The sequence below is a fragment of the Bison bison genome, unplaced genomic scaffold, assembly GCF_000754665.1.
Source record: "Bison bison bison isolate TAMUID 2011002044 unplaced genomic scaffold, Bison_UMD1.0 scf7180017864181, whole genome shotgun sequence".
NCBI lineage: Eukaryota > Metazoa > Chordata > Mammalia > Artiodactyla > Bovidae > Bison > Bison bison.
Window position 1 is genome coordinate 6,200,740 of NW_011494753.1, and position 26,010 is coordinate 6,226,749.

Below are 26,010 nucleotides of genomic sequence, written 5' to 3' on the forward strand. Positions count from 1 at the left end.
GCCAAAGTATTGGAGTTTCAGCGTCAACATCAGTCCTTCCAATGAACATTCAGGACTGATTTCCTTTAGAATTGACCAGTTTGATCTCCTTGCAGTCCAAGAGACTCTCAAGAGTCTTCTCCAACACCACAGTTCAAAGCCATCGATTCTTTGGTGTTCAGCTTTCTTTATAGTCCAACTCTCACATACATACATGACTACTGGAAAAACCATAGCTTTGACAAGATGGACCTTTGTCGGCAAATTAACGTCTCTGCTTTTTAATATGTTGTCTAGGTTGGTCACAGCTTTTCTTCCAAGGAGCAAGCGTCTTTTAATTTCATGGCTGCAGTCACTATCTGCAGTGATTTTGGAGCCCAAAGAAATAAATTCTCTCACTGTTTCCACTGTTTCCCCATCTATTTGCTGTGAAGTGATGGGACCAGATGCCATGATCTTCGTTTTCTGAATGTTGAGCTTTAAGCCAACTTTTTCACTGTCCTCTTTCACTTTCATCAAGAGGCTCTTTAGTTCTTCTTCACTTTCTGCCATAATGGTGGTGTCATCTGCATATCTGAGGTTATTGATATTTCTCCTGGCAATCTTGATTTCAGCTTGTGCTTCATCCAGTCCAGCATTTCTCATGATGTACTCTCCATATAAGTTAAATAAACAGGGTGACAATATACAGCCTTGATGTACTCCTTTCCCAATTTGGAACTAGTCTGTTGTTCCATGTCCAGTTCTAACTGTTGCTTCTTGACCTGCATACAAGTTTCTCAGTAGGCAGGTAAGGTGATCTGCTATTCCCATCTCTTTAAGAATTTTGCAGTTTTTTATGATCCACACAGTCAAAGGCTTTGGCGTAGTCAATAAAGCAGAAGTAGATGTTTTTCTGGAATTCCCTTGCTTATTCTATGCTCCAACAGATATTAGCAATATGATCTCTGGTTCCTCTGCCTTTTCTAAATCTAGCTTGAACATCTGGAAGTTCACAGTTCACATACTGTTGAAGCCTGGCTTGGAGAATTTTGAGCATTACTTTGCTAGCGTGTGAGATGAGTGCAATTGTGCGGTGGTTTGAACATTCTTTGGCATTGCTCAGACTCATATCCGTCCAAAGGACTCTCAAGAGTCATCTCCTGCACCACAATTTGAAAGCATCAATTCTTTGGCACTCAGTATTCTTTATGGTCCAACACCCATACATGACTGCTGGAAAAATCATAGCTTTGACTATATGGACCTCAGTCAACAAAATGATGCCTCTACTTTCATCTAGGATTGTTATTGCCTTTCTTGCAAGAAACAAGCATCATTTAATTTCACAGCTGCAGTAACCATTCGCAGTGATTTTGGAGCCCAAGAAAACGAAATCTGTCACTGTTTCCACTTTTTCTCAACCTATTTGCCATGAAGTGATTGAACCAGATGCCACGATCTTAGGTTTTTGAATGTTGAGTTTTAAGCCAGGTTTTCATTCTCTTACCCTCATCAAGAGGCTCTTTGGTTTCTCTTCACTTTCTGCCATTACAGTGGTACCATCTGCATATATAATATTGTTTATCTTCCATTAGTTTTCCCCATATATTTACTTTTTCATGGTTTGCCATCCTTAAAGTCTAAAATCTCTTCTTGTCTTGTCACTTCTTTACAAATTTATTGTTTTTTGTTCAGATGTTATAGAAACCCCAAGTTTAAACCAACCCTTTGAGTTACTCATCACCAAATAGTCTCATGTATTTATTCAGAATACATGCATTTGTAAACTTCTGTTTTTCTCTTTTTAATTTTTGTCAGTCTAATTTGCAAGGCCTCAACCAATAAACCTCAGATGGGTAGAGGAAAAAGACTTTTCTCCTCCCTTATTAGGACATATATGTTACAGTAAGAGTGTAAAGAAAAATCAACTGGAGTCTGACCCTGAGATGACCTAGACACTGAAATTAGCAGACAAGAATTTTAAATCCCAAGGTTTAATGCTCAAGGACATAAAAGAAAATATAATCAATGAAGAAATAAGATAGCTCAGCAGAAAAATAGGAAATATGAAAAAATAATTAACATGGAAATTTTAGAACTCATAAAATAATATATGAAATAAAAAATTGATTGGATGGCCTTAACAGCAGATTGTAAATAATAGGAGGGTCAGTGAACTTAAACACAGATCATTACAAACTATCTGTTTAAAATACAGAAAGATTTTTTTAAAAAAAGAAAGAAAAATCCAGTGATTTATGGAACAGTATTAAAAGGTCAACATACTTGTAATTGGAAACCCAAAAGGAGAAAAATTAGAGAATGGGGCAGGAAAAGAATATTTAAAGAAATTATGCCCTCAAATTTCCCAACTTTAGTGAAAGATAAATTTGCATACTGAAACGGCATATACCAAGCAAATTTAGGCACATCATAGTTAAGTGGCTGGAGGGAAAAAAGAGAAAATCTTGAAAGTAATCAGAGAGAACAACACAGAACACATGGGGAAATAGTAATATGAATGATAGCTGACTTTGTATCAGAAATCATAGAGACCAGAAGACAGTAGAAGGAAATATTTAAAGTGTGGGGAAAAAAATTGAACCCAGAACTCTGTATTTTGCAGAAATACCCTTTAAATATGAAAGCAATAACAGCAGCACTACTCATAATAGCCCAAAAGTAGGAAAAATCTCAAAGGTTCATTAACCAATAAGTGGAGAAATAAAATGTATATCTATACAATACAACATTATTTGGTGATAAAAATAAAGTACTGAGACATGCTACAAAATAGATAACTCTACAACATAAAGTAACTTAGGCTAAGTCAAAGAAGCCATTCACAAAATAACCCTTATTGTCTCATTCCATTTGTATTAAATATCCAAAATAGGATAATGAGACTGAAAGTAGATTAAGTATGTGGTAGAGAATAGGGATTAATTACAAATGTTTGTGGTGTACTTCTAAGTGTGAAAGTGAATGTGTTAGTCACTTAGTTGTGTCCGACTCTTGGGACCCCATGGACTGTAGCCCGCCAGGCTCCTCTGTCCATGGAATTCTCCAGGCAAGAATACTGGAGTGGGTTCCCTTCTCCAGGGAATCTTCCCGACACAAGGATCGAACCCTGGTCTCCCGAGTTGCAGGCAGGTTCACAGATTCTTTACCATCTGAGCCACCAGGGAAGCTTTTAGGAGAGGATGAAAAATGTCCTAAAATTAGATTACAGTGATAGTTCATTGCATAACACTGTGAACATATGAAAAAACATTGAACTATTTACTTTAACTGGGCAAATTATATGATATGCTAATTATATCTCAATAAAGCTGCTAAGAAAAAGACTGAAGGCAGTATAAAGACATTTTTAGATACAAGAAAAAAAAGATAACTTATGGTCAGCACCCTGTTTTGTAAGAAAAGTAAAAAGGAAGGTCTCCCGGCTCAGGGGAAATAACTAGATGGAGACAAATCTATAGAAAGGGATGATGAGCACTGGAAACAGTTAAAAAAAGTGTCACTTAAATCTCCATTTAGAAAAATACATATGACTATTTAAACCAAAAACAAAAACACTATATTGTGGAGCCTACAGACTTATGTAGATACATTACTTAGGATAACGACGGGATAAAGAATAGGGAAACAAGTGAAAGAATACGGTTGAGATTCTGCATCTTATGTGAAGTGAAAATCAGTCATGATCATATTAACTGTGAAGTTAAACCTGTATATATCCTTGGGGCAAAAATTAAAAATATAATACAGAGGTAGTTAAAAGGCTTATAAATTAAAATGAAATTCTACCTTCATGTTTAGTCATTTTAAACAATACTAGCCACAAGACTCATATTGGTGGTAGTCATGGGCTAAAGGACACAAAAAAATATATATAAGATATGTAATACTTGCAACACACCTCAACTATATTTAGACTGTGCATTAAGTACAAGTAAGTAATACATTTACTGTGTTAAGATGCTCTACACTACTGATAAATGAATGAAAAAAGGTTATTTAACAAAAGCTAAATTATAAAGTCTATGAAGCAGAGATGAACAAAGCCAAGGTCCTTCAAAAAATGGAGAATGGCTGTATATATATTAACATATCTAAAGAAAAAGCCTGTCAATCTGAGGAGCCGTTGGTCAGCAAGAGAAACCCAGGGGCAAAGAGCACAAGAGGCAAACTTCAGCAGTACTCATCTAAGCACTAATAGAGAAGTTATGGGCCAGACTTCAAGTATTACAGTCCTAGGTAAGATTATTCCTCTTATGGAAATGAATGCAACAGGCTAGTGACAAATCCAATTTATATAACTTTGTTTCCATTCTATATTCCCTAAACAATGCTCTAATTATAAACTTGACTTCCCATGTGTAACAGTCTACACAGAGAAAATACCTGACTCACATTAACTCAAGTCTGTGTTAACTACCACTCAAAAGTTAATAAACTGGAATGGTTATTTTAGTTATTAGTCTCTACAGGCCCAGTTTGTGTTCATGAGGGATGAGAACCCCCTCCCCCCGCCATGCTATGCATGGGGCTTCCCTGGTGGCTCAGAAGGTAAAGAATCTGCCTGCAATGCTGGGGACCTGGCTTCAATCTCTGGGTCGGGAAGTTCCCCTGGAGAAGGAAATGGCTATCCACTCCAGTATTCTTGTCTGGGAAATCCCACAGACAGAGGAGCTTGGTGGGCTACAGTCCATAGCATCACAAAGACTCAGACACGACAGAGTGACTAATACACACATACTACACTATGCATAATTAGGTCTGAAAGCATGGAGACCAAGAGAGGATCTCCAGGTTGTGAAAATACGGTTATATGGTTATACAGAATTTCATAAGGCTACTTATTTTATGGCCTAGGTGTACAAACTTTACCGAGTAGTTCATTTTCTTTTTAATTACAAGAGTTTGAAATTTAAATCTTCATATTATTAAAAAACTTGGTTTTGCTTTTTAACAGACGTACTTGATTACATAAGACAGTGGGATAAAGAGATACTGCTGACAAAACACTAGTGAAAGGTCAGGAAATCAGATATAGTCCTTGACATAAGCTACCCCTTACATGTAACAGAAAAGAGATTCATTCACAAAACTGGAAAATAGTGCCCAATTCTTGTTTATAATGATTTATTTTTACAGCAACTAGTGAATTGTTTTTTGGGCTCCAAAATCACAGCAGATGGTGACTGAAGCCATGAAATTAAAAGACGCTTACTCCTTGGAAGGAAAGTTATGACCAACCTAGATAGCATATTGAAAAGCAGAGACATTACTTTGCCAACAAAGGTCTGTCTAGTCAAGGCTATGGTTTTTCCTGTGGTCATGTATGGATGTGAGAGTTGGACTGTGAAGAAGGCTGAGTGTCGAAGAATTGATGCTTTTGAACTGTGGTGTTGGAGAAGACTCTTGAGAGTCCCTTGGACTGCAAGGAGATCCAACCAGTCCATTCTGAAGGAGATCAGCCCTGGGATTTCTTTGGAAGGAATGATGGTAAAGCTGAAACTCTAGTACTTTGGCCACCTCATGAGAAGAGTTGACTCATTGGAAAAGACTCTGATGCTGGGAGGGATTGGGGCAGGAGGAGAAGGGGACGACAGAGGATGAGATGGCTGGATGGCATCACTGACTCAATGGACGTGAGTATGAGTGAACTCCAGGAGTTGGTGATGGACAGGGAGGCCTGGCGTGCTGCGATTCATGGGGTTGCAAAGAGTCAGACACGACTGAGCGACTGAACTGAACTGAACTGAGTGAATTGTTTACCTACATAATGATAGTATTAGATCTCAATATTACATTTGTTATTACTACATCTGCTTGTACTGTCTTGGTAGAAATCAGATAAAATGGTTTTATCAGAATGAAGAATGAACAGGTCCTAGATCAAACCTCAATATTCCCAGTGAAATGTGTTAAAAGAATTGCATCATAAAGATCTATAAATATAATATTTACACATTTTTTCTTGATGGCCATAATTAGCTCTATATTTTGAATTTCTATTTAACACATATTGGTTGAGATGCTTTGTAAAAAGGATGAGGCAGGTGTAAAACTGAGGAAATTAATTTAATGATATTTTTAAGGCTTCTTTTCATGGCCTTTCCCTCATTTGAGCCCTTCCCATTCTAATACTTTATTAGACAAAGAAAATTTTCTGAGATTTTTAGAAGCACTGGTTTGTTATTAACTTAATGAGAGAAGGAAATGTGTAAACTAAAAAGGGCAAAAAAACAATTCAATATATCTCTGTAGAAAATCGCAAATAACTTTTATTTTCAAATCCAATCTATTGTAAACATCTTCCTCACAGAATTTATTATATCTTAGCTTTGATTACTTGGTATTAAATATCCTTATTTTTCAGTGATAAGATTTCCAAATTCTTCTCTATCCTGGTTTTCCTCATCAACATTTTACCGAGAAATTTTTTTTTCTTTTAGCATTTATTATATTCTAGGACTTATACTGGATGCAGGCAATTCAAAGACAAGTAAGAGGATGCATTTTCTCTAAGGGGCTTATTATTCTATTAGGGAGCAGCATATACAGAAGTCATTTAAGTGACATAAAGAGTCATAAAGATGTCTAAAACATGTTTGAGTATGTGAGAATATAATTACTAGCTGATATTTAGGGTAATCCTCAAACTGGTGGCTTAATACAAGAAAAGTGTTTTATTCACAAGCAGCCCTCTCCATCACTTAAATCTACTACCTTGAAAACATGGCCTCCAAGGTCACTGAGGTAGGAAAAAGACAGGCTGGAGTTTTTCAGGAAACAGTTGTCTGGGGCCAGGTTTGGAAGTGGCCTGAATCCCTTCCCATAACACTCTGTGCCAGAACTCAATCTCAGGGATCCAACTTATCGACAAGTGGGGCTGGGAAATGTAGAAGACCCCAAAGGTATTTATTGAACACTAACAGGCTCTGCCACAGAGTGTAAATGGAGGCCAGTTAATTCTACTTAGAAAAGCTTTATAGAAAATATAATGCTTGAACTGGGTACCAGATCACTCTATCAGTTTTCCATTGTACATGATGAGAAAACCAAGAGAATCAACTGAAAAAATATTACGAACAATAAAAGAATTTAGCAGAATAGCTGGGCCTCCATTCATTCGAAAGATAATTATTGAGCACTTGTTCTAGATCTATGGGAAACATCACTGAATAAAATAAAATAAAATAAAAATTCTTAAATTTTTAAATTAAAAAAACCATGGAGTTTATAATCGATCCTGGGGAGATAGTAAGCAATAAAGTAAACAAGGGCTTTCCTGGTGACTCAGTGATAAAGAATCTGCCTGCCAATGCAAGAGACACAGGTTTGATCCCTGATCTGGGAAGATCTCACATGCCATGGAGTAACTAAGTCTGTGTGCCACAACTAATCAGCCTGTGCTCTAGAGCCCAGGAGCCGCAACTACTGAGCCCATGTGCCACAACTAGTGAAGTCCACGCATCCTAGAGCCTCTGCAACAAAAGAAGCCACTGCAATGAAAAGCCCATGCGCCACGAGTAGAGAGTAGCCCCTGCTCGCCACCACCAGAGAAAAGTCTGTGTAGTAATGAAGATCCAGCGCAATCAAAAATAAAATAAATAAAAATTATTTTAAAAATAAATAAAAAATCAGATAGCATGTTAGTGGATCATAAGAGATGTGGATAAAGGAAGAGTGGAAATGGGAGAAGAATAGGTTTCATTTTTTAAATAGTGGTCCAGAAGTTGACAGTGAAGAGATGCATGATGTGAGGGAGTTAGCCATAAGGATATCTTGAGGAAGAGCATTCTATAACAGAAGGAAAAACCAAGACATTATCTTAAAGTCAGGAACTTTCTTGGCATTGGGGAACACCAAGGATGCCAGTGTGGCTGAAGTAGACTGAACAACAGGAGAGGAATAAGATATGAGGGTAGAGAAATATGACAGCCATTTAAGCCTCTGGTCTTTATGTGAGTGAAATGGAAAGTCATTGAAGAGTTTTAAATATAGGAATAACATGATATTTATTAAGTTTATGTGTAAAATGATTTATATTTGCAGCAAAACATAAAATCTATAGGAAAAAACTAGAGAAATGTGCAAAATTTATATTAAATGTTTTATAAAACATTGATATTAAATGTTTTATAAAATGTGTCCACCCCTAAAGGACACAAAAGGGAATTTGAATAAGTAAGAAGATATGTATTATTCTTGGATAAAAAGACTCAGCACTATAAAAAATTTTTTTTCCTTACATGAATGTATCAATTTAATGCAATTAATAAAAAAAAAACTGTCCTTATGTGAATGTATCAATTTAATGCAATTACCCACTCAAAAAAATCCACAGTCTTTCTTTCTGGACAGATAAATTAATTCTAAAAGTTCATATGAAAAAATTAAAAATCAAGGGTGGTTGGGGTGTGGTGATGCAAAACCTAGACTTACTATACATTAAATCTCACTATAAAGATCCAACAATTAAAAGAAGTTGCTACTGGCACATGAACAGGCCAAAGGAAAATGAGAGAAATTCCAGAAAGAATTCAAATACTTACATTTGAAACTTAGTATATAACAAAGCTGGCATTTCACATCAGTAGAGGAATTCAAGCATTTAATAAATACTTACTGAATACCTATTATGTGTCAGGCACAATTCCATGAGTAACCATGAGTAAAAGTTCTTGTCCTTATGAGGATGACATTCTAATGGGAATTATGACATTAAATCAATAATGTTGAGAGGACTGGGTAGTTATATTGAAGAAGATAAATCTGGACCATATACATACTCTAAGTAGAATAAATTTTTAACTTTTAAAAAAGAACCTGAAACAAACATGAGAAAATTCATTATAACCTTGGAGTAAGAAAGACTTTTCTAAGTATGACTCAAATTTGAAGTTTAAGAAAAAAACAAAAGACTGAAAATTTTGACTGCAGACAAATAAAAGAACTACTGCATGGAAAAGTAAACACCGTAGGATAGACAAAAAGAAACATAATAAACTATAAATAATTATTTTAAATTAATATTATACATAAAAGGCTAACCTCCCCAATATAAGACAAGTTCTAGAAATAAAAAGTATCAATAACCCAATTTTTAAAAATAAGCAAATATGTGAACAAACGTTTATCAAAAAAGATAGCTAGTATTTAAGCAATGAAAGATGTCTGACTTTACATATAATTAGGAAAATATAAATGAAAAGAACACTGAGATACTATGGTTTTAATCTATCGTATTTGCAAAAATCCAGAAGTTTGACAACTCTGTTGTAATGGAAACAGTTACTCAAATACATTACTGGCAGGAGTTCAAAATAGTATTATAATTCCCATAGAGAACTATTTGGCGACACCTATTAAAATCACAAAAGTATGTATCTTCAATCCTGAAATCTTACCTCTAGGAATTTACTTTCTAGATAAGTGATTTCATACATGTGCAGATTTATACACACAGTTATATACTTCAGCATTGTGTAAGCAGTAACATCCAATGACGAGTTCAAAGAGCTTAAGAATGAAGAGAAAATCAAACCCAAAGAAAGTGCAAAAAAGAAATAACGAGCAGATGTTAGCCAATGCTGCTGCTGCTGCTAAGTCGCTTTAGTCGTGTCCGACTCTGTGCGACCCCATAGACGGCAGCCCACCAGGCTCCCCCGTCCCTGGGATTCTCCAGGCAAGAACACTGGAGTGGGTTGCCATTTACTTGTGCTTAAATTTTTCATAACATCTTTGGGCAAGAGGAGTTTGTTTCTTCAATTTCAAATGTGAGTCAAAGAAGTGAGGCAAATAGTCCACAAGCATACAGCTTGTATGGGCAAAGACAGTCTCACAGCTATGCTGAAGTCTAGACCCTGCGTTCTTAAACAAAACTCAACACTGTCTGCTATGAAAATATGTTGTTACATTGTTGTTGTTATGTAGTCGCTAAGTCCTGTCCAATTCTTTTGCAACCCCAAGGACTGTATCCCACCAGGCTCCTCTGTCCATGGGATTTCCCAGGCAAGAACATATGCTCTATGACTGTTCATTCCAGGCCCGGAAAGTTACCCTAAGAAAAAAACTGAAACGAGAACTTCACTCCATATATACAGAGCTGCTTATTCATTCCACAGATATTGGTTGATTGTTCACTATGTGTCAGAAAATATCCTTAAGTAATTTATAAGAAATAAATGCAGGCACTAACCTGGCAGAGGTGACAGGCAAGTGTCCCATTCCCAGTGCTTCTCCCTAGGTCCTGCCAGAACCAGTAGTCATGTGGAGCCCTCTCCCCAGGGGGGATGCCCCTTGACTGTCAGGTTCTGTTGGCCAGAGGGGAATGCGTTTCAAGCCTCACAGGTCTGAAACAACAGCAAGGCAGCTGAAGAGAAAATAAAGATCCAGGGCAAAGTTAAACAATAAGGTTCATCTCCTACACAAGGCCACTCCTTCAAAATTGGGAGAGAGAGCTATCTTGCCTAATACATAGAAACAAATACAGAGTCAAGCAAAATGAGGAAACAGAGGAATATGTTCCAAATGAAAGAATAAGCTGAACTCCAGGAAAACAAAAAACAAAAAACCTAAGTGAAATGGTATTTAAGTGAAAAGTCACTTAATGGCCTAAGTGAAAAGTCATTTACCTAATAAACAGTTAAAAGTAATAGTTATAAAGACACCAAACTTGGAAGAAGAAAGGATAAACACAGAGATAACTTCAACAAAGAAATAGAAAATATAAGAAAGTACCAAACAGAAGTCAGAGAGCTGAAGAACACAATAAATGAACTAAAAAAATACACTGCTGCTGCTGCGTCACTTCAGTCATGTCAGACTCTGCGACCCCATAGACAGCAGCCCACCAGGCTCCCCTGTCCCTGGGATTCTCCAGGCAAGAACACTGGAGTGGGTTGCCATTTCCTTCTCCAATGCATGAAAGTGAAAAGGGGAAGTGAAGTCACTCAGTGGTGTTCGACTCTTCCCGACCCCATGGACTGTAGCCCACCAGGCTCCTCCACCCATGGGATTTTCCAGGCAAGAGTACTGGAGTGGGGTGCCATTGCCTTCTCTGAAAAAAAATATACTAGAGGGGTTCAACAGCAGACTAGATTAAGGAGAAAGAATCAGTGTTCTAGGGTATAGGACACTCTGTGCTGCTGCTGCTGCTAAGTCGCTTCAGTCGTATCCGACTCTGTGCGACTCCATAGATGGCAGCCCACCAGGCTTCTCCGTCCATGGGATTCTCCAGGCAAGAACACTGGAGTGGGTTGCCATTTCCTTCTTCAATGCATGAAAGTGGAAAGTGAAAGTGAAGTCGCTTAGTCGTGTCCGACTCTTAGCGACCCCATGGACTGCAGCCTACCAGGCTCCTCCATCCATGGGATTTTCCAGGCAACAGAACTCAGCAAAACAGAGCAGGAAAACAAACAAAAAAAAGATTTTAAAAAGAGAGACAGCTTAAAGGACCAATGGGACAGCATCAAATACAATAAAATTTACATTACAGGGGTCTCAGAAGAAGAGCAAGAGAAAAAGGAGCAGAAAGCTTATTCAAAGAAACAATGACTGAAACTTCCCTAACTTAAGGACACAGACATTCATGCATATGAATGTCAAATCATTATGCTATACATCTGAAATGAATGGAATGTTGCATGTAAACCATGCTATGCTATGCTATGCTAAGTCACTTCAGTCGTGTCCAACTCTGTGCGACCCCATAGACGGCAGCCCACCAGGCTCCCCCATCCCTGGGATTCTCCAGGCAAGAACACTGGAGTGGGTTGCCATTTCCTTCTCCAATGCATGAAAGTGAAAAGTGAAAGTGAAGTCACTCAGTCGTGTCTGACTCTTAGCGACCCCATGGACTGCAGCCTAACAGGCTCCTCCGTCCATGGGATTTTCTAAGCAAGAGTACTGGATCGGGGTGCCACTGCCTTCTCCAATGTCAACCATACTTCATTAGAAATGGCATCAAGAGATAAGGCAATTAAAAAAAAGCATTTATGAGATAATGTTAGATGGAAAAAGTTGACTACTATCTTTGATTTATCCTACATAAAAACAACTGGTCATGAGGCTCAGGCTAAGGGCTGAACTGATATGAAGTTATGTGATTTGGGATGGGGACTGAGGTAAATTACTAATTTAAAAGTTTCACTGGAAAAAAAAAAATCAGTGAAATAGGAAACAAAAATGCAATTGAGAAAAATCAACAAAGCTTAAAACTGGTGTTAAAAAAATAATAAATAAACCTCTAGGAAAAAAAGAAAAAACACAAAACATTTACATCAGAAATTAAAAGGTGACCATCACTATAGATACAGACTTTTCAGATGTTTAAAAGGTAATAAGAGAATAACATTGCATAGGAACCTGGAACGTTAGGTCCATGAATCAAGGTGAATTCATGGACAGGAGATGGCAAGAGTGAACATTGACATTTTTGGAATCAGTGAACTAAAATGGATGGGAGTGGGTGGATTTAATTCAGATGACCACTATATCTACTACTGTGGACAAGAATCCCTTAGAAGGAATGGTGAAGCCCTTTATAGTCAACAAAAGAGTCTGAAATGCAGTACTTGGTTACAATCTCAAAAATGACAGAAATGATCTGTATTGGTTTCCAAGGCAAACCATTCAACATCACAGTATTCCAAGTCTATGCCCCAACCACTGATGCTGAAGAAGATGAAGTTGAACGATTCTATGAAGACCTACAAGACCTAGAACTAACACCAAAAAAGATGCCCTTTTCATCATAGAGGACTGGAATGCAAAAGTAGGAAGTCAAGAGATACCTCAAGTAAGAGTCTTGCTTGGCCTTGGAGCACAAAATAAAGCAGGGCAAAAGCTAACAGAGTTTTGGCAAGAGAATGCATTGATGCATTGGTCATAGCAAATACCCTCTTCCAATAACACAAGAGGCGACTCTACACATGGACATTTCCAGGTGGTCAATACCGAAATCAAATTGATTACAGTCTTTGCAGCCAAAGATGGAAAAGCTCTATACAGTCAGCAAAAACAAGACCGGGAGCTGACTGTGGCTCAGATCATGAACTCTTTATTATAAAATTCAGGCTCAAACTGAAGAAAGTAGGGAAAACCACTAGGCCATTCATACGACCTAAATCAAATCTCTTATGATTATATAGTAGAGGTGACGACTAGATTCAAGAGATTAGATCCGATAAGAGTGCCTGAAGAACTATGGACAGAGGTTTGTAACACTGTACAGGACGTGGTGACCAACACCATCCTCAAGAAAAAGAAATGCAGGGAGGCAAAGCGGTTGTCTGAGGAGGCCTTACAAATAGCTGAGAAAAGAAGAGAAGTGAAAGGTAAAGTAGAAAGGGAAAGATAAACCCAATTGAATGCAGAGTTCCAGAGAATAGAAGGGAGAAATAAGAAATCCTTTTTAAGTGAACAATGCAAAGAAACAGAGGAAAACAACAGAATGGGAAAGACCAGAGATCTCTTTAAGAAAATTGGAGATACAAAGGGAACATTTCATGCAAAGAGGGCACAATAAAGGACAAAAATAGCAAGGACTTAACAGAACAGAGGGATTAAGAAGAGGTGGCAAGAATACACAGAACTGTACAAAAATGCTCTTAATGACCCAGATAACCACAGTGGTGTGATCACTCACCTAGAGCCAGACATCCTGGAGTGTGAGGTCAAGTGGGCCTTAGGAAATGTGGCTATGAACAAAGTTAGTGGAGCTGATGGAATTCCAGCTGAGCTAGTTAAAATCCTAAAAGATGATGCTGTTAAAGTGCTGTACTCAATATGCCAGCAAATTTGGAAAACTTAGCAGTGGCCTCAGGACTGGAAAAGGTCAGCTTTTATTCCAATACCAAAGAAAGGCAACGCCAAACAATGCTCAAACTACTGCACAATTGCACTCATTTCATGTGCTAGCAAGATTATGCTCAAACTCTTTCAGGCTAGGCTTCAGCCCTATGTGAACCAAGAACTTCCAGATGTATAAGCTGGATTTAGAAAAGTCAGAGGAAACAGAGATCAAATTGCCAACATCCGTTGGATCATAGAAAAAGCAAGGGAATTCCAAAAAAACATCTACTTCTGTTTCATTGACTACACTAAAGCCTTTTACTGTATGGATCACAACAAACTATGGAATATTTCTGAAGAGATGGGAATACCAGACCACCTTACCTGCCTCCTCAGAAATCTGTTTGCAGGTCAAGAAGCAATAGTTAGAACTGGACATGGAAAAAAGGACTGGTTCAAAATTGGGAAAGGAGTATGTCAAGGCTATATACTGTCACCCTGCTTATTTAACTTATATGCAGGGTACATCATGCAAAATGCTGGGCTAGATGACTTCACAATCTAGAATCAATATTGCCAGGAGAAATTATCAACAACCTCAGATATGCAGATGATACCACCCTAATGGCAGAAAGCAAAGAGGAACTAAAGAGCCTTTTGATGAAGGTGAAAAAGCAGAGTGAAAAAGCTGGTTTAAAACTCAATATTCAAAAAACGAAGATCATGGGATTCTATCACATCACTTCATGGCAAATAGATGGGAAAAAAGTGGAAACTGTCAGATTTCATTTTCAGGCTCCAAAATCACTGTGGATGGTGACTACAGCCACAAAATTAAAAGATACTTGCTCCTTGGAAGAAAAGCTAAGAAGAACCTAGACAGTGTATTAAAAAGCAGAGACATCACTTTGCTGACAAAGGTCTGTATAGTCAAAGCTATGGTTTTTCCAGTAGTCATGTATGGATGTGAGAGTTGGACCATAAAGGAGGCTGAGCACCAAAGAATTGATGCTTTTGAACTGTGGTGCTGGAGAAGACTCTTGAGAGTGTCTTGGACAGCAAGGAGATCAAAGCAGTCAATCCTAAAGGAAATCAACCCTGAATATTCATTGGAAGGACTGATGTTAAAGCTGAAGCTCCGATACTTTGGCCACCTGATGTGAAGAACTGACTCATTGGAAAAGACCCTGATGTTAGGAAAGATTGAGGGCAAGAGGAAAAGGGCATAACATATACACACTTTTGAACTGTGCTGGAAAAGACTCTTGAGAGTCCTTTGGACTGCAAAGAGTTCACACCAGTCAATTCTTGACTACTCACTGGAAGCACTGATGCTGAAGCTGAAGCTCCAATACTTTGGCCATGTGATGCCAAAAGCCAACTCATTGAAAAAGACTCTGATGCTGGGAACGACTGAAGGTAAAAGAAGGAGGCTGCAGAGGGTGAAATTGTTAGCATCACTGACTCAATGGACATGAATTTGAGCAAATTCTGGAAGTTAGTGAAGGACAGATAAGCCTGGCATTCTACAGTCCATAGGGTCACAAACAGTTGGACCCAACTTAGCAACTGAACAACAATAATATATACATTACCACATAGAAAATGCTGTGCAGTGCTTAGTCGCTCAGTTGTGTCTGACTCTGCAACCCCATGGACTGTAGTCTGCCAGACTCCTCAGTCCATGGGGATTCTCCAGGCAAGAATACTGGAGTGGGTTGCCATGCCTTCCTCTGGGGGATCTTCCTGACCCAGGGATCGAACCCACATCTCCCACATCGCAGGCAGATTCTTTACCAGCTGAGCCACCAGGGAAGCCCAAGAATACTGGAGTGGGTAGCCTACCCTTCTCCAAGGGATCTTCCCACCCCAGGAATCAAACCGGGATCTCCTGCTCTACAGGCAGATTCTTTACCAGCTGAGCTACCAAGGAAGCCCATATATAAAATAAATAAATATTAATAATGACCTACTGTATAGCATAGGGGCCTTCCAGGTGGCTCAGTGGGTAAAGAATCTGCCTGTAATGCAAGAGTCGCAAGAGACTCTAGTTCAAACCTTGAGTCAGGAAGATTCCCTTGAGGAGGGCACAGCAACCCACTCCAGTATCCTTGCCTACAGAATCCCACGTACAGAGAGCCTCATGGGCTACAGTCCATAGGGTCGCAAAGAGTAGGACACAACTGAAGTGACTGAGCATGCATATAGAGCCCAACGGAACTCTACTCAGTACTATGTAATGACCCATGTGGGAAATGAGTCTAAAAAAGTGGGGAAATATATATAATTGATTCACTGTGCTATACAACAGAAAGTAACACAACATTGTAAATTAACTATACTCCAATTAAAAAAAAATAGGGTTTCCCTGGTGGCTCAGTTGGTAAAGAAACCGCCCACAGTACAGGAGACCTGGGTTCAATCCCTGGGTCTGGAAGATCCCCTAGAGAAAGAAAAGGCAACCTATTCCAGTATTCTTACCTGGGGGGTTACAGTCCATGTGGTTGCAAGAGTTAGACAAGACTTAGCGACTATACCACCATCAATTAAAAAAATAACAATATTGAGCCACTGAATCAAAAAATAGTATATGTGACTCCAAACACATGCACACTGACATATCTGAAGCACAAGTTTCAAAATAACACTTACACTCATTATGTACTATTTATTCTAATATTTTTTTCTGTTCTTTTCATTAATTTTAAGACATGTCAATGAAAATAAACAGAATGTAGGATGGAAAAATAAAACTCAATCATTCCAGTAAAGACAGAAAAGGTGAAGTTCAACTAACTGTATGTGTTTATAGACACACACTGTAAAATTGAAAGAAAAATGTATACGAGTCAAGCACCAAAACAGGAAGGCTAGTATAACACACTAATGTCAGTTAAATAGATTTTAAGACAAAAAATATTAGTGATGAAGAAGGTCACTATATCATGATAAAAAAGGACACTTCATCAGAAGACCTGGAAGAGAAAATGGCAACCTACTCTAGTATTCTTGCCTGGAAAATCCCATGGACAGAGGAGCTTGGCAGGCTGCAGTCCATGGGGTCGCAAAAAGTTGGACATGACTACACACACACACACACCCCCCCCAGAAGATATAACCATTCTAAATTAATATATGCTTAATAACACTGCCTGAAATACATTCAGCAAAAATTAACAGAAATCATGGTATTAAAGATCCAAAATTAGTGAGAAATTTGGACATAATCCTTTCAGTTCAGTTCAGTCGCTCAGTTGTGTCCAATTCTTTGCGACCCCATGAAGCACACCAGGCCTCCCTGTCCCCTTTAATTACTGATAAATCATGAAGATAAGATTATTAAGGATATGAGAGATTTGAACAGCACATTATAACAAGCCTGATCTAAAGTGTATACATAAATCTTGACATCTGTCGATTAAAGAATCCACAATCTTCTTTCGCAGACACAGACCATTTAAAATTCTGTACGTGAATCAGGCTCCAGAGCAAATCTCAACACTAACAAACTCATACCATGTAGTCCTCAACTTTAAAATATTAGCTTAAAAAAGGAAGATCACTGTGCTAAATAAGCAAATAAAGAAACTACATGAGAAAAACCAGAGGATGCTGGTTTGAAAGTCCAAATAAGAAGAAAAAAAAAAAAGAGAGAGACAGAAGAAAAAGACCAATGTGTAAGAAAGAGTAAATTAAATTTGTAAAGCCTATTTGTTTATTGCCATTGTAGTATTTCTAAGTATTTTATTAATTTACTTATATATTTCACACAAGAAAAATATACTGACCACTGATTCAGAGATGAATCAACAATTATTTAAACTGTCATCTATCATGGGCAAGGCAATTTCCTAAATGATAAGAATGATGGGGGATATTTATTGTAGAATAAAGAAAGTGAGTATATATGTGATACAAAATACAAGGCAATAAATTCCACACATTTCTCTGTACAGAGAGGAGGAGATTAATTTTGATTTGTGATGAGGTGAGTGATTAGGAAGGAGGCAACCTTGAAATACAAGTAGGATTTGAATATGCACATGCGTTTGTACTCGGTCGCAAGTCAAGTTCTACTCTTTGTGACTCTATGAACTGTAGTCTGCCAGGCTCCTCTGTCCATGGGACTTCCCAGGCAAGTATTCTGGAGTGAGATGCCAACAGACAGGAAGAAAAGGAAGGGTGAGAAAATGCAAAATGTGTCTAACATAAATAGTAAATTGTTCAAGGTAGAACTCAGACCAAGGAAGAATAGAAGATCACAAAGGTGGTTTGGGGGCAAACAGTAGATGTCTCTAAAAGCTATGGCAAAAGGTGAAACTTCATGGTATCTGTGGCAGATGGGTAGGTATGAAGGTTGTCACTGAAGTTTTATTTTAGCAGAAGCAGTGATGAGAATTAGGGTCCAAGAAAATTGGCTAGGAAACCATTTCTATAGACAAATCAGGGATTAAGAAGGTATGAGCTAACACAATGATTGTAAGAACACAGGGGGCTAGAAAGATGAGAGACCTACAGCAAAGGCAGAATTTTGACCTGACAACCAGACAAGACTTCAACGACAGTTAAAGAAGAATCAGTGAGTGACAAGGTGGTTGGATTGTCAGAAATAGGGAATGCAGGAAATAGAATGAGTTGGGATGGGAAATGAGTTTGCCTTTACATATAGGCAATATAGCCTATAGGACTGTATTAGAAAAATGGTCCTAAAATTATTAGAAGGCAATTATTTTTACAAAATATGATTTTAAACTTATCTGCCATTCAGTTTCACTGAACTCTTAGTCACTATATTTCTTCCTTTTTTCTCAAGGTGCCTTTTGTTCCTCCTGACTTCACCTTCTTTCAGTATGTTTAATAACTCCAGGATATACCTTGTACACTGTGCAGCAAGTGCTAATCTCAAAGAATCTCCTGTGATCACGCAACATGGTGACCTTGCTTCCTTCCTAGCCATTATGAATCGTGGGGCATGGTTTCAACTTCTCCTCAATTACTACCACTATTAAAGCCTGAAATTAGGAAGAAATCAGATAGATTCTTAAGCCTGGCATGAGTTCCCAGCAAAGCAGCCCATTCTCTTTCATTAGCCACTCTTTAAAAATAAACTAAAAATGCATCTATATAAAATGCAAAAGCAGAGTGACAACCTAAGTTCTATGGGCTAAACATCTGTGTCCCCCCAAAAAATCATATGTTGAATTTCATAACCCCAATATGATAGTATTAGAAGGTAGAGGCTTTGGGAGGTGATTAAGTCATGAGGATGGAATCCCTCATGAATGGGATTAGCAACCTTATAAAAGAGGCTCTAGTGAACTCTCTCTTCCTGCCATGCATGGCATAATCTTCCATAATTTTCTGAATATGTTTTATAACCCTTTAAAAAGCAAAGAAAAAAAAAAACCTTAAGTCAAGGGTCAAACAAAAAACAATCTGGCCTGTGGTTTGTAATTTGCTTACACCTAGAGGAAGGTCCTCCTCATTCTATCATATGTTGTCTCTGCAGTCTGATAGCTGGCTCCTTACCAGCTCTTCCTGACAATAAATCTGCCAGTCAAAAGTTCTACCCAGGTACATCTGCAAACCACGAAGCATCCAGGCTGGCACCCTGATCTCAGACTTCTGGCCTTTAGAACTATAAGAAATAAATTTTTGTTTTTCATAAGCCACTCAGTCTATGGTATTTTGCTATAGTAGCCTGAACTAAAACACTAGATTTCTTCCCATTTCAATGACTTCCCATATTTCAATACTCTTTAACTCTTTCTTTCCACTTACTCAGTGCAATATAACAGACAGTTAGTATACAGTCAATTTTTCATTTTCTCCTTATTTTTCTATTTCCTTAGGTCTCCTCTCCACCTTTTCTCTAAGGTTTTTCTGAGAATGAAACACGGAAATGTAAATAAAGAATATGGTCAGTAAAGAAATTTGAGGGGATAATGGAAATATTCTGTATTTCGTGGTGGTGGTGGTTTCACAGGTATAAACATTAGTCAAAATTCATCAGTTAATGCACTTACATGAATGTTTATCATACATAAATTATATTTCAGTAAATGGATTTAAAATGTAATCTAATGTAAAGCATCTGGAGGGTGAGAAATAATTGTTAATTTGTTCCTTTATCCCCTTATTTTTTCACCTAAGAGGAAAAAAATACCTATTTTTAAAAATAGTCAGTCACTATTCCTTCCATGAAAACTTCTAAAAACTCCCTGAGATAATTATAAGGTTATTTCTCTGTCTCTCCTCCTCCACACTAAATCCCAACATTCTTCTCTTTTTCTGAAAATTTCACTTTCCTATTCCTTTATTTAATATGGTCTTAAATCTAGATTCTCTCTCTCTCATTTCAGTTAAATAACAAAAACAGAGTAATTGACACACATGCCACAAAATATCTTTGGATGTCAGCTCTGCTAAAACCTAGGAACAGTACTGGTAGTACCATGTTGTTAGTTCACATATTAAAAGAGGCTTATTGTAACCCCCTTTAATCCTATTCAACCAAACTCACATAAAGTCAGCTATACAAGTACTGTTTTCAAGTCTTTTATTAACCACTGGCTATAACTATACTCCCAAAGTGAATCATATTCTTTTAAAACAATAAAAACTAAGATCCTTTCTTTTCAAAATTTGCTCCCACTGTTAGAAAAACTTAACTCTTCATTTTCAATTTAATATATCAAATGAAGTCTTGGTACCAACACAGTTATCATGTACTTATATATTCTAAATCAAAGCAAAATATCTCATGGTGTGTTTTCTTACATTTGTGAATTCTCTAGCTGTTTTGCCAGAATGTTAAGTATAGACTGTCTTCCCTAATTTGCTAAAATTGTAGAGAGTTTACTAAAACGGATTATTAAAAAATACTAATAGACTTGAAACTACCACTACAAATTTTCAAAATAAATGCTTTTGAGATGATTTGCCACTTTGCTTTGTTTTTTTAAACCATAATTCTTTTCCACTTCTTCAAGGAGTGATAAATACTGAATAAAGAATGTGAGATGAAAAAGGGCAAGGAACACTTCATATTTATATAGGTAAATATTTATCTATAAATATTTATATAGATATGAAGTGTTCCTTGCCCTTTTTCATCTCACATTCTTTATTCAATATTTATCACTTCTTAAAGAAGTGAGTAGATAGTGAAAAATAAAATTACCCTCTCCCCCAGCCCATTTTACTCACCTACAAAACGGGCTGGGAATAGTAGGTATCACATAACAAAGTCCTCCATTCAAGCAGAATGACCTGTGACTAGGACCACAGGGCTCTTCGTGATCTAAAACATATACATAAATAAAAGACAAATTATAGTTTTTCTAACAAAATAAGGAAAAGGACTAAATATCTTAGATTGAAGTAGTAATTCTAAAAATTAGAATAAAGAATTGTTTCTTAAAATGAAGGACTTAGTCTTATTCCTTATTTGATAAGCAGGGACTTCTATCTCTTTGAGGGAAAGAAATTAATCTGTCTTAAGGATATGGCCATTAATTACAATGGAGTTTAAAACTGTATTGCAGACATAGGGACTCTCTATAATATATCAAGGGCTTCCCTGGTGGCTCAGTGGTGAAGAATCTACCTGCTAACACAGGAGTCGCGGGTTATCCTGAGTTAGGAAGATTCCCTGGAGAAAAAAAACGGCAACCCACTCCAGTATTGTTGCCTAGGAAATTCCGTGGACAGAGAAGCTGGGTGGGCTACAGTCCATGGGTTCAGGAAAGAGTTGGACACAACTTAGCTACTAAACGATATAATAGATTCAAAGGAGAAGACCAGTATCTTAAAATGAATAGTGGCTTTTCTCATTCAGTACAGCTTCGCTTAGAGTTCTGTCCCAATAGTATACTTGGTTTCCTATTTTTCCTTTAAGGTTTCGGATACATTAAAGCCTGAAATTGCTGTGGGAAAAAATTTTTAGATTATTAAATAAATTCTGATGTTCAAAATCATCTTTAAGTATTTCTATATACGACAATTCTAACATCAAAAAACAAAAATATTTTATTAGGTTTTGATTTGCAAGCGGACATTAGGTAATAGCTAGTAACTATAAAGACATACTTCAAGTCTTCAGTAAAACTGAAAACAATAATACCACCATATGGGATACAGCAAAAAACTTTGGAATATTAAGAAAATAAATTTCTGTGTCTCTCTTCCTTTTTCTCCTCTTTCTCCCTCCTTTCTTCCTTCCTTATCTTTGACCTTTCTGTTATGCTTCTTTCTGTGCCTTCCCTTTCTTTCTTGGTACCTATCCCTCCCTTCCAGACTCTACCTCTTCACTCACTCTTTGAAAAAAAATCCCCCCAAAACCATTATACAGAAAAACTTGGAAATAAACACAGGAGATATGTTATAATGTTATAACATTATATATTATATAACATATATGTATATGTATAACATATGTTATAACATTATAACATATCTCCTGTGTGTATTATATATACTATATACTTTAAATATGTCTTTATAGTTACTCATTGAGTTATACTACTATAGACTACTATTTATGATTAGAAAAGTCAATTGCTGAATGCTTTATCTTTTGATCCTGAAGGGGGAATTATTTAATACATTGCTTTAAAATTGAACTTTGTTGGTTCCTGATCATTTCTGTGCAGAAAGTGACGTAGAATCTTATGTGAAGAAGAAAATGGCATTGTTCCAATTTGGCATTTTAAAAAAAGCACACTAATTTAAAAAAAGTTATTTAGTATTTATTTGCCACTAAGATATTAATATCCTTAAGATATAATTACTATCGAACCAGATGTCTTCACTGTAAGAATTTGAACTTTTATTTTAAATTGTTTCACCCTCACATTACAATTATAAAAGTATAAAAATGTAAAGAGGAAAACAGAACTTACAAAGAATTTAAGTGGAAAAAAGGAAAGTAAACCAACCAGAACTAATCTTCTAATTTTTTTCTTTTTTACACAATGTTATGCTTCTTTACTAAAGGAAATCAGTCCTGAATATTCATTGGAAGGACTGATAATGAAGCTGAAACTCCAATACTTTGGCCACCTGATGCAAAGAACTGACTCATTGGAAAAGACTCTGATGCTGGGAAAGATTGAAGGCGGGAGGAGAAGGCGACGACAGAGGATGAGATGGTTGGATGTCACTAACATAATGAACATGAGTTTGAGTAAACTCGGAGTTGGTGATGGACAGGGAAGCCTGGTGTGCGACAGTCCATGGGGTCGCAAAGAGTCGGATACGACTGAGTAAATGAACTGAACTGAACTGAAGCTTCTTTACAACAAGACAACTTTTTTCTTTTTTTCAAAACAACTTTTTATAAGATAATTCTAACAATTTTCCAGGAATAATCTGGCTAACAAATAAAATCCCAGTTGACATTACGTTAGAATCATGGACATCATCACATACGGTTTTCCATTGAGGGTGTGTCAACTTTATCACAGAATGATTTCTGTAGCTGAAATTAATGTCCTTGTTTTTAATAGCATCACAACCAGTTATGACTCAACATCTCGGATTTTATCAGTAAGGAATACTCATCTAACCTGAATCACTATCTCTGAATCTATTTGTATTCTGATTTCATTTACTTATTTGTAAAGCTGATAGCAGATTTAGAGTACACCAGAATTAGTTTGTAAAAAGCGATAAAATGTAGGTCTAAAACTACAGGTCTAAATAAAATAGTTCCATGTTACAAAGCAAGGTCTTTCAAAACCAAGGTATTTCACATTTCTAGGATAATTTTAGATGGAAAAAATACAGTCTTGTGTTGATATACATTTCTTTTTTGTTTCTATTTCTATGATATAAATTTTTTGACACACATTGACAAAAGTATAAACTTACAAGAAATTACCTGTTGTCATCTTAACTTCTAAATAGTTTCATTCTTGGCTGAAAGTTTAGGGTTGAAAAACAGCACCTAAAATTAATAATTCAGGAAAAATTATCCTCTTTTGATAGCATTACAAAATTTCAAATATCGTAACAATAATATTCTTTTAAATGATGAAAATAATTAGGCATTTATAGGCTAGGGACTAAATTCTTTGGTTAGAATATCTATATTTTTAGATACTTATATATCAATAAAAAAGTCTGAACAGGTGAAACTAAAAGATCAATAAATAGTATAAATGCACTAGATACAAATCACTGCCTAAGTAATATAATGCAATCTTAAATCTCTCTCTAAAGAAAAGTCTAATGTTTTACTTTTAATGAAAGTGAAAGTCGCTCAGTTGTGTCCAACTCTTTGTGACCCCATGGACTATACAGTCCATGGAATTCTCTAGGTGAGATTACTGCACTGGGCCATGTCCTCCACCAGGGGATCTTCCCAAACCAGGGATCAAACCCAGGTCTACCACATTGCAGACAGTATCTTTACCGGCTGAGCCTCAAGGGAAGCCCAAGAATACTGGAGTGGGTAGCCTATCCCTTCTCCAGCAGATCTTCCCAACCCAGGAATCAAACAGGGGTCTCCTGCATTGTAGGCAGATTCTTTACCAACTGAGCTATCAGGGAAGCCCAATAAACTATGTTAATTTAGTAGTATACTATGTGAGTTTCTATATGAAAAATATGAGATAATAAGTAAAAATGAGTGACTTGAAATTGACATTTTAACTTTCTCATAAAGCCTATTTCTAATTTGACTTTTCAAAAGAACAACTTTCAATTTTTCAGTTTATTAAAAATGACCAAAAGGTTTGCATTTCTACAGAACCTTTAAAATTTTTATAAAAGTACTTTTAAATTTACTGTGGATTACATATTACATTTACCAATCTACATGTGCCTTTCTTTTGAAAAATATCTGGCATCTGGCAAAACAAAGGAGTTATGTATGAAGTTATCTGCTTTAACAGAAACAAAGGAATTCCAAAAGACATTTGCAAAGATGATAGATTTATACTTACATTATGATTATATGCTCTCAATTTCATTTTATAAAAGACACTTAACTTACTCCTGACTTAAGGAGAAAAACTTTTGTAACAGAAATCTCAATCAACAACTTCCTATTAACACAGGTGTAATAAGCAAGATCTTCTTTCAAAGCAAGTCACTCTTAAACAGACAAGCAGTGAGAGAGAGAAAGACAGAAATTAAACCTATTTAATTTGAAATAATCACTGGCTCATTGTATGAGTTTCTTTTTCTAAAGAAACAGGCTTACCTCAATAAAAACTTACGTTCAAACAAACAATAAATTCTGTTGGATATGCAGCATTTCAAAAGTTTCTGAATAATGCAATCTGCAGCAGTTGTGCCTTGCCCTTTATAATCCGTCAAAAATCTAATTTATATGGCTGTAGTGCGCAGTGTGGGTGCAACTGAGAAAGACCAAGGTGTGCACAGAAGTCAGGCACCAGCCAAGGGAACCAGCCCTTTCAGTCCACATGTTCAGAGTTACAACTGGAGCAGAATTTTATTTAGAAAATAAGTTGTTCTAAGCTGCCTTCTCAAATCACTTTCCAATATTTTCAAGTGATTAAGTAAACCATATTCATTTGGCTCCTAACTTATCTTTGTATGGCTGAATAATTCCATCGTGTTGTATAACTTTGTGAAGAAAAGGAATTTTAACATGGAGTTAGTAGACAAGTATTCCATGGATTTTTTTTTTTTTGTCTGACCCAAACAATTTATTTTTAGCATAAACATATAACCTCAATACGAGATGTCTAACTAAAGCAAGCACTACCAACAAGACCAAGACGGCATCTCCTCTTCTAAAGTTTAGGTTTTGCCCAGAATTCTTGATATAGGGAATAGCCCATACCAAGAGTCATTGCTCCCACAACAAAGCCTTGAGCTGCCACATGCTCGGATCAGGTGAACAGACATTTTAGTATTTCCCCTGCTCTTCAATCTATATAATCCATATGCAACAATTGCTGCAAAACCTGCCATTCCAACGGGGACAAATGGTGCCTCTCTAGCTTTTTGGATAAGTTTAGATCCCTGATCTTCATCATATGAAGAAAGAGAAACATCTGTGTCACTTGACACAGTGATTGAAGAATCTTCAGACAATTACAAGACGTTTCAGGTTCCTACCAGCTTCTGACCCCACTCCCACATCCGCCCTCCAAGGATTTTTTTTTAATTAATTAATTTATTGTAATTGGAGGCTAATTACTTTACAATATTGTGGTTGTTTTTGCCATACATTGACATGAATCAGCCACGGGTGTACACGTGTTC

At 36.8% G+C, this 26,010-nt stretch overlaps 1 protein-coding gene and 1 pseudogene across 3 annotated transcripts in view; both read right to left on the reverse strand.

Annotated features, from left to right (window-relative positions):
• The window catches only part of NRG4 (neuregulin 4), a 121,148-nt gene that overhangs the window by 49,193 nt on the left and 45,945 nt on the right, over positions 1-26,010 (reverse strand). For all 3 annotated transcript variants that reach the window (XR_825556.1, XM_010843292.1, XM_010843293.1), the window contains 2 exons: positions 23,654-23,719; positions 20,980-21,073 (listed from right to left, as the gene is read on the reverse strand). Coding sequence is in view for 2 of the 3 variants with exons in the window: in XM_010843292.1 (XP_010841594.1) it covers positions 20,980-21,073; positions 23,654-23,663 (104 nt within the window). In the remaining variant the exon portion in view is untranslated. The remainder of the gene's footprint in view (positions 1-20,979; positions 21,074-23,653; positions 23,720-26,010) is intronic.
• LOC104991043 overlaps positions 25,536-26,010 on the reverse strand; it is a 2,186-nt pseudogene continuing 1,711 nt past the window's right edge.